This window comes from Cajanus cajan, chromosome 2, assembly GCF_000230855.2.
Source record: "Cajanus cajan strain Asha chromosome 2, NIPB_CcT2T_4, whole genome shotgun sequence".
NCBI lineage: Eukaryota > Viridiplantae > Streptophyta > Magnoliopsida > Fabales > Fabaceae > Cajanus > Cajanus cajan.
In genome coordinates this window covers 79,616,691-79,626,957 of record NC_138518.1, presented here as the reverse complement: position 1 = coordinate 79,626,957, position 10,267 = coordinate 79,616,691, and the positions used below count along the sequence as shown (strand labels likewise).

At 30.3% G+C, this 10,267-nt stretch overlaps 1 protein-coding gene across 1 annotated transcript; it reads right to left on the bottom strand.

Annotated features, from left to right (window-relative positions):
* Window positions 1–2,451: 2,451 nt before the first annotated feature.
* LOC145954609 (uncharacterized) lies at window positions 2,452–6,018 on the bottom strand. The gene is made up of 3 exons (XM_083069252.1): window positions 5,835–6,018; window positions 5,199–5,365; window positions 2,452–3,153 (listed from the first exon to the last, which is right to left on the bottom strand). The coding sequence occupies exons 2-3, from the start codon at window positions 5,316–5,318 to the stop codon at window positions 2,701–2,703; spliced, it is 573 nt and encodes a 190-aa protein (XP_082925378.1). The 5' UTR covers window positions 5,319–5,365; window positions 5,835–6,018; the 3' UTR covers window positions 2,452–2,700.
* Window positions 6,019–10,267: the final 4,249 nt, after the last annotated feature.

Below are 10,267 nucleotides of genomic sequence, written 5' to 3'. Positions count from 1 at the left end.
GTTTCAAAATCTCTCAACCGTTTCATGAGAGAAACCATCTCAGTTTTGTGATTTTGGGGTTTCCAAACCTCTTTATTTTATCCCAAGCTTATCTATAAGCTCCAAACTCAAATATAAACCATAAAAACTCATCTAAATAACAAGAATACATAAATTCCAACGATAAAACAACTTATAAGAAGAATTTGATACAAAATCAAGATTTTCTCCCAAAATCTCCAAATACCTAAAAAAATCTCCAAGAAACTAAAAATACCAAGTCTCTCATTGCATACCAATTTAACATTCAAATAATTATGCATCAAATGAGCATTCATACCATACATGTAACATGAAAATCCATGCAACCATCCACCAAGATCAACTTACCTCGATTTTGAACTCACCAAGAACGAAGGAGAATAAGCTTTTCGATGACACCACACAACACTATGCTCACTCCAATTCATAGTCTCAATTGCTTGGATCCCGAATCCATTGACTCGAACCCATATGTTGAAGCAAAATTCAGCCTCCACCCCTCCCCAACAACCAAGTTTTTAAAATTCTTTTGGAGTTAAGAAAAAAGAATAAAGAAACTCTAATTACTATAACATCTACTTACTCCCATAACATAAAATTCATCTAGAAAAAGGAAAACTAGCTCGATAGGTATGCGATATAAATAGGCTAAAATTATTTAGTTTTTTTTTTAAATAAAAACAATGATTTTAACTTATATATAAGTTAATTAATTTTAGCTTATGAGATTAAATTATTTTATTTTTATCTTCATTTCATCACATATAAGTATTCATGGAAAAATTATTCCAATAGAACCTATACACTTGAATTCTTGATTAAAAAAAATCTTATTTCGTTCAATTAAAAAATATGAAAAGACTAGAACAAATGTGCATCAGACTTGTTTTATTTAATTTTTAAATTTTTTTTATTTCATTTATAATTATAAAAATATTATCTTATTTTTCAATTTATTAAAACTTAATTAAAAAATATGAAAACACTAAAAAATTCAGTATAAGTTTCTTATATAAATTTATGAAAATAAAAAATAATATGAGATTTTTAAAAAATAAATTATTTTTTCTCAAACTAAATATATTTTTATGTATGCAACCTTTAATCTTTTTTAGAAGTTTTTCTAACCAAATCGTCTTAGGATGTGAAAAAGTTACAAAATTCCAAAATTAATATGGAAAAACATATAATTAATTAACAAAAAATAGAAAATGGCCGTATATATGGAATAAGATAAATATTAACAGACCTTTAATTTGTGCCAAGTCATTGATTCCAAGATGCAGAAATGACCGTCAAAAATTTAGGACGAAAACCTAAATATAAATTCCAATGCAGTAGTTGACATGTTTGAAATCCAACTCCATCCAAATTTCTGTTTTATTTTATTCAACTAAATAATTTCAACTAAGTCTTATATCTTTAATACGTGTATGAAAGCAAATTGAGTTATTTATTTAGTATAATTCTTGTTTGATTACTGTTGTATGTTAAAATTTGTTCCGTTAATAAAAATTCCAATACTATCTAATAAACTGGAAGATATTTGTGATAAGATTTTTCTTTTTTTGACTTATATCTTCTTTCGTCCTCAACAATTAATTGAAGAGTACGAAATTAATATATTAACGAGAAAAGCCACACTATGCTTACACTACCAACTACCCTTATCTTAACTTCTACTGTACTGCTTCTTCACCAACCTGGTCCCAAGTTCACCTATATTTTTCTCCTTTTTTTTTTTCAAACTTTCCTTCAGCTACAAATAAATAAATAAATTTGTGATACTCATACAACTCATACAATAACTTATATAACATATTGTTTTTTTCATTAACCTCTTCTTTTATATTATTTATTATATCTCAAAATCTTCTCACTTTTCTTTCTTTCTCTCCCTCTCTTAATTATGACATTTATTGCACTGCAATCTAATTTTACAAATAACATTTCTCACTTCTTGGCAATCCTGAACTGACCGTGACACTCGAGGTTGCTTTCCAACTTTTTTTTTTAATTAATTCAGAAAATATCATTTAGTATTTTGAAACCCTCCAACAATGTTAAATACAATTAACTAGTGGTTTATTAATACTCGATATTTATTTGATTTTTAAAAATTACATATTAAACAATTGACGTAGTTCATGATATTTTTTTATAGATATTATGTAAGCGAACATCTCATAATTAAATAATTGATAAGTAGGGCCGTGTGAACCATGACGCTTTCACTTATCATTTAAACGAGTTGGAGTCACGCCCGAACAAAAGGTAACTTGCGTGCCCCAAAAACCATGTCTTTTTAAGCTACAATACTGCAAATATAGCTAGAGATAAAGGATATTTCCATTCCAGATATAAGACCCCTTTTCAACCCGCGCGTCTAAAAGATAAATCATCAATAGAGTCAAAGTGGAGGGAGAAGGATTAAGTCAAAACTAAGATCATAGTTTTTCCTCTCTTAAATTTAATTTAGCATTGCCTGCTCAATAATGTAGCATTCTAATTACGCAATGGTAAACATAGATATCAATTAAAACATGTCCTACATAAGCCTCCTTATAAACTAAATAAGAACATGGAAGTTTAGTTCCCAAAAAAGTAAAAACATGGAAGTTAGAAGCCAAATTCGTACACAACAATACAAACAGGAGGCTTGACTAAGCTAATATAAATTCACTTCTTTCTTTTCTTTGGGGGCTGCAATGCTTCCTCGTCTTCGTCTTCCTCCTCCTCTTCATTCTCCTCGTCGTCAGCACCATCCTCTTCCTCTTCTTCACCACCGTCATCCTCTTCGTCATCATCTTCATCGTCATCCTCATCATCGTCATCTTGTTCATCACCATCTTCTTCCTCTTCCTCTTCTCCATTTTCTTCTGCCCCGCCGGCGCCACCTTCTGGTGCCTTCTTTGAGTTGCTCTTATTGTTGGAGTTGTTGCCATATCCACCACCATCTTCAGATGACAAGTCCTCTTCGCCTTCCCCAAATCCACCATCTCCCTCGTCATCATCCTCGCCTTCATCATCATTACCATCTTCTCCCTCTGCATCACGTTGCTTATCTTGACTCCGGGTTTCACTCTCTCCTTTGGTTGTAGGTGTGTTGATTAATAGCAGCCGGTAGAGATCCTGCAGCCATTTTGTTAATGATTCTATATGCAAGAATTGATGCGTCTAAGACAGAAAATAATAATCCAACCACCTTAATTGAGACTAGAATAAGTCATAGAAAGGGGAAAATATGGTCAGCTTGAAGTATCGCCAAAACTAAAAAAATTACATTTAGGTGTATTTATTCTGTCACGAAAGAATTGCAAATTATTTTACTCAAATTATGTGTTATTGTTAAAACATGATTCAGAACTCAAAAAGTCAAAAGTCTAAGTGATGAGAATTAGTACTCCTTAGCAAAATATCTGAGTTTGTTTGTATCTTGCAAATGATGAAATTAATAGTTGAAAGAGCCTCAAACCTTTATTTCTTTATCTGGACAGGAGCTTTAACCCTTTTATGAGTTCATCTTGCATCATTTCAATTAAATAGAAATTAATTTGATTTTAAAATGTGGAGTCTAAGATTATAAAGTCATAATTCAAAATTGTTGTAACATCCCTGCCAACTAAGTATTTATGTCAATAACTAATCTGTAAAAAGGATTATAAATAATGATTCGCTATGTTACTTTTCTCCTCTCTTAGTATTTTTTTATACTATATATATCTTTGAATTATTTTATTTTGTTTGGTTAAAAGCCATTCAATTTAATACAACGATGTTAAAAAAAAATTGAAGTCCCCCAGAAATTACATCAAGTCGTTACTTTGAAAAGTTTACTTATATTAAAAGTTATGAACAAACCCATTTTCACTTTTTCCCTCAAAAGTTTAAAACTTTTGGTTTAGGGACTGAATATATAAGTTATAAAAAAATTATTTGACTATTAATAATTAGACATGTTATTACTTATTAAATTTATCTTAATTGAAAATTTACTCCTACTAATAATAAGCTTTCTCGAGTATAAATGACTTGAACAGGAATACGTTCGTTCTTTCTTTTCATACGTCAATATATTTTTTGTACTTAAAGAAGAAACATAACATAACTAATTAATTATATACATATATATATATATATATATATATATATATATATACATTTAAAAGGAATGTATAAATACTGTTATAGAAAATATATTACGTACTTAATATTTTGTAAAACTCATATTAAATACGACAATACTAAATAAAAAAAATTTATATTATAATGCGATACATAACATAGTGTAAGAGACTGACAGTGTTTACAGTTAAGAGTTAGACAGTGGATTCTACAATTACGTCCCATCGTATAAGATTCCACATTTTTTCCCACCCAAGATGCCAGGAGGCAGCATCGCAAAAACGACACGCGTTCGTGAAGCGTGCTTTTAGCTCAACGGCATATCCAAGCGAATAATCCATACGAATCCGCTTCCCCTCTCTTTCCTTGACTTTTGACTTTTACACCCTCACACACGACAAAAAGATATTTTATAAATTTTTATTCTCAACCGGGCCCCACCTGGTAAAAATTCGGAACTAAACTAATCCCTCAACTGCAATTCATATCCCTCACCCAGTTCCGCAACAGGAAACAAACAAAACAATACAAACCCCAAATCTTCTTATTTTTAAAAATAACAAATATTCGGTGAAAAAAGTTAAATATTATTTTCTGAAATATTTCATATTCTCCTTCCCTTGTGAAAATAAAAATAAAAAGTGTGTACGTTAGCAAACGCCAAACTCAAAAAAAGTTAAAAATCACCGGCGCACGGAAGCCGGGGCCTAGTACGCGCGAGGATAAGGTTACATCGCATCGGTTACCTAAAAAAATCTCAAAGCTCAGTGATTCATCATCCATCATGCGCATATTAGCGTGTAGAATAGGCGCATATTGACAAAGACCAAAAAAATTTCCCATAATTGCTTAGACCATAAAAACATGAACTCGAGAAATATCACAATTTGCTTTCAAAAAAGATATCGATAAGGTTAGATCTTGTCGAGGTTGAGGCTAGTAAAAACTTTCCACAAGACTTTTAGTTCTTTTAACACAACTTTTATACATAAAAAAAAAAAGGTTAAGCGCGACGAACGCATATAGAGAGAGAGAGAGAGAGAGTGACTCACCGGGGCCAACAGCGTGGCTTTGACGACAGCAGAAGCTAGCAAAGTCGCGAGAACTTCCGCGGCGCACGTCAACGCGCCGTAACTGAGCGTAACCGTCACCGAACTCTGTTTAGTCTCCATATCGTACGACAAACAAACAAGCCCTTCTCGAACCGGAAAACGTTATCCTGTAAATAAATAAATAATAATAAATATTACACAAAATTAAAATAAAAATAAAAATTAACAAAACGATATCACCATCTTTAGATCTCCTGCAAAACCATGACAGTAGCTGTTCTTGTTTCCTAAAGTACCAAAACTATGACACTAGTAATTATTTTATTCTATTTTCGTTAATAAAATTTCTCAGAAAACCACCGAGAAAAACAAGCATAATTGAGGACGCTAATAATTATAGTAAAATTAAACCTAATTAGGAAAGCACGAGAGAAAGCAGAATTTTGGTCTAAAGAGCGAGCAGCGAGCGAGGTGGTGGTAGGTAAGAGGAAGAGTTTGAGCGGAAAACATGGAGAAGCAGCAATTTAAAGGAGAGATGGAGAAAGAAAAGGTGAAAGTAGCGTGAAGAAAGCAGTGTGCAAAGAGAAAACGAAGAATTAGCGAGAATTGAAGAAGAAGAAGGTTGAAAGAGCGTACCAGGAAGGAAGATCTGGAGACCAATGAGGTGGATCTGAAGGTTTGGAGCTCTAAAACCTGGGAAAACAAGCAGCACAAGCCCCGAACATTTTGGACCGTTGGATCCTGATCGTAGAGACGCGGAACACCAAAATATAGAAATATCAGAGGTCAGTGAGAAAGAGAGAGAGAAGAAACACAGATACTGGAGACCGAATGCTCGTAATTTCTCAGCCAAGAATCGGGCAGCTCGGGCAGCGCCTCAACACGGGAAAGATTGCGTTACGGGCTGCCCCACGACCCACGTAAGGACAAGTGTGGGTTTAGTTAATTTTAAAGTGCTTCATTTTTTGAATCATTTTTATTAATTACCCGGTCTTCACCGGAAAGTCAAGTTTTAAATCTTAAAACATTAATGCCGTTTCTTGTTTTAAAAAAAAAAAAAAAAAAAAAGGGATTCGGCACTCGCTCGTGCGAAACGTCTCACGCGTGTAATCAATGTACTGTGACGGTTTCCACTATTATCTTTTCCAACCATGGTTACTTACTCCACCCTAATTTAACTGGGATTGGCTAACCTCGGAGAGTAGGAGAGGTTGTTGAAATATCAAATATATATTAAATTAATAAATTAAAACGAGACTCACGCTCGAAGATATTTTTTAAGTATTGAATAACCTGAATAGTGGAATATTTGGCGTCGTGTATGGATGCAGTATCTCGAAGCTTTTAAAAATTTAAAGTATGTTAAAAAAATTATTTGTAATGATTTTCTTGTTCAATAATGTTCTCTCTCTATATATCTCTTATGTTTAATCGTGAAAGAACTCAATAATGTTATTTTATAAAATAAATTAAACAACCATAAGTTTTAATTTTGAACAGTATTATTACATGTGTATATATAATAAAAAAAATACTTTTTTTTTTATTTCACATATATTAATTATTTGATGTTGAAATATTGAAGATGTTATTTTTTTTAATATCTTGAAATTTTGTCTTAAACTAATTAATTTAATTAAAAATTATTTTATACTTCTTAAATAATTTATCTTTAAATTTAACAAATTAATGACTTGTCTCTGATTCTTTTAATTATTAAGTGTTATTTGTACGCATATGAAATTGAACTTGAAATTGAGACCAATATTATGATAAAAATAAATAAATCACATGCTATTGTCAAATGTCAAGAATACTAGTTAGAAGTGACCAGGGGATTTTATTCAATCATATGTACAGTATGAGTATCATTGTTCATGATAACTATAGCACATGCCACATGGATTGTTTAAACTGAAAATCTAAAATATTAAGAAAGTGTTCATATAAATTTTATGGGAATTTTCCATTAAGTTTTCAAATTTCGTAAACTAAATTCGAATTGAAAGAGCAAAATGGTGCTTAATTCAATTAATTGTGTTTATCAAAAGTTTAGAGCTATCACGCGAAAGGAGAAGAAAAACTGAAGTTTTGACGAGAGAAATGCTATTTTAAAGTCACTTGCGTGCCAATGTAGCATCAAGATAATGTAATAAAAATAACGCTTAAAGTCCTTTCTAGTTGTTATATTACGAATATTTTAATTTTGACCAAAAAACGAAGAAAAAAAAACGCATATTTTAATACCGTTCTAGTTGTTTTATTTTAATTCCTGACTTTTGTTTTATTTTCTTAGTCTGTTCGTCTTTGTAAGCATGTGTTTTATGAACTAAAATGATTAAAATATTTTTATAAAAAAAATAAAATAAAATACTTATATAATAGAATCACAATATTGAAATAGTTCATGGTTTAAGTATTGATTTAGCTTGGTGAAAAAAATATTAATTTAGCTTTGGTAATTTTAGATTTTGAATTAGCTAGTTAAATGTGGTAGCTTATGTAGTTGAGATAGTGAAAGGAGAAATCAAAATGTTCGTATTTATGATGGTGAATGGGTGTTTTTAATTTTTTTTTATTTAATTTAACTTACATATATTTTCAACCTTATTACTTTAAATATTTGTTGTTTAATATTCGTAAAAATATTTTGTTATTTTAGTCTTTATATTTTATGTGAACTCATTTTATTCTTATTTTTTTTAGTTTCTTAAACATGTCTCAATGGATAATGTGTGTTGTAATAATATGACAACGAATTTATCACATTATTATTGAGATTGTTTTGCATGTTCTTTTTTTCTTATAAATATTTATACTTGTATTTTTGTTTTACTTGATAAAAACTCATATTCGAACAAAGTTTTATTACCAAGATTTTATGTTTGTGCTTAGTTTTGTTTTACTTGGTTGATAACTCGTCTTTGGCCAAGGTTTTTTTCTTACCAAAATTTTATACTTGAGTTTATTTTACTTGACTAAGAACTCGTGCTCGACCAAGATTTTTCTTTCCAAAATTTTATACTTGATTTTATTTTACTTGATCGAGAACTCATGCTCAACCAAGGTATTTCTTACCAAGATTTTATACTTGGATTTATTTAACTTGATTGAGAACCTGTGTTTAGCCAAGGTTTTTCTTCGCGTAATCGACAACTTCTTCATGAAACTAGACATAAAGTAATGAACACTTTATTAATGATATTGGTGTGCCTTGTTAAAATCTTCATAGCCAAAACCCTTTCATTTGAATGGAAAAAAAAAAAAAAAAAAGATCGGTGGTAAGAAAAAATACAACACCTCATTGCAATGCTTAACTATGATAAAATTTTAAATAGGATGCATTTTAGGTCCTCAAAATTTCTTAACTAGATAGATACTCAAGTTTGTATGTCCTGTTGTTCAAACTCTTTGACAATTCTAAAGGGTTCATCCCAATTTGATGATAATTTTATCCTTTCCAGCTTTGCTTTGTACTCTCCATACCAAGTCTCTTTCCTAGAATTCTCTCTTGAATAATTGAAAAGCATGTCGCCGACTTGCTCTTCTTTGACTTACTTCTTACTGGATTTGAGCTTAGTCTCTAACGATACCTACCAAGTCAAATCTAGCTCGGTGGAAGGAACCATCATCATCCTGATATAGGATTCTTCTAGGGGAAGCCTCCTCTATTTCTACTAGCAACATTGTGTTAACTCCATAAGTTAGTCAAAAAGGTGTTTTCTGAGTAGTAGAGTGTGGAGTGCACCAATAAACCCATATTACTTTTGGAAACTCTTTAACTAACTTACCTTTCACTTTTCCTAGTCTTGTCTTTAACTCACCTAGTGTGACTTTGTTGGCAGTCTCAACTTGACCATTTGTTTGGGGATGCTCAACAAAAGAAACTTGATGTTGCATATGGAGTCCTTTAAAAAACTCGTTGAACTTTCTATCTATGAATTGGTTACCATTATTGATTATAATAGTCCCGAGAACTCGAAAATGATAGATAAAACTCTTCTAAATGAAGTGTTGAACATTCTTTGTCATGATCTAAGCAAGTGATTTTGTATCTACCTACTTGGTGAAGTAGTTGGTTACTACAAAAAAAAAAAAAAACTTGCACTGAGCTTTGATAGGAGAAATTGGATCCAAGATGTCAATACCCCACATGGCAAACAACTAAAGGGACACTATGTTATGGAGGGACTTGAGAGTAGTGTGTATGAGATTTTCATGTTGATAACAAGGGATACATTTTTTAACATATTCAACCGAGTCTTGTTGAATGGTAAGCCAATACTACCTAACCCTTAGTATTTAGCCTACTACAGTCCTCCCCCTAATGTGCAAGTTGCATACTCTCTTATGCAATTCTTCCATAACATACTCGACATTAGTGATACACTTAAGTAATTGTATCGAAAAACCTCTCCTGAAGTATTCATCCTTAATGATACACAATTATCATAATTAAATAAAAATTTAAGTATAATTTAATTTTGATTCGATTTGAATAAATTATGAAATTTGAACCAAATGAAACGAAATTAGCTAAAACTTTTAATGTTTTATTTGGTTAGTTTTTTTTACTGTTTTTAAAAATTGTTATTTAAAAATTAATTAAAAACATATAATATTATGTTATTTGTTTCGGATTATGTTAAAAATAAAATTAAAAAATATCAATACTAAAATATTTCAGTTGCTTAATGTATTTAATATCATTTTTTATCTTATTCTAGTAAAAATATTTCTTTAATACAATTATAATTCTCATATTAAATATTTTTTCTTATATATATAGTTTATCACTTAATTTTTTTTAAACTTTATAAATAATTCATAATTTTTCATTTTAAAATTTAGTTTACTGACTTACAATTTTATAAAATATCTTATATATTAGTCTCAATATTATATACTTGTATTATATATTTGAATATTAAACAAAATTGTTAACTTTCATTTTTTTATTAGTTTTCAATTTTATTTTTTATCGATTTGTAATTTTTCGTATTGATTCGATTTTCAATACTCCTTACCCAAAGACCAAAGAAGGGCAACACGGGAGATTCATGCTAAGG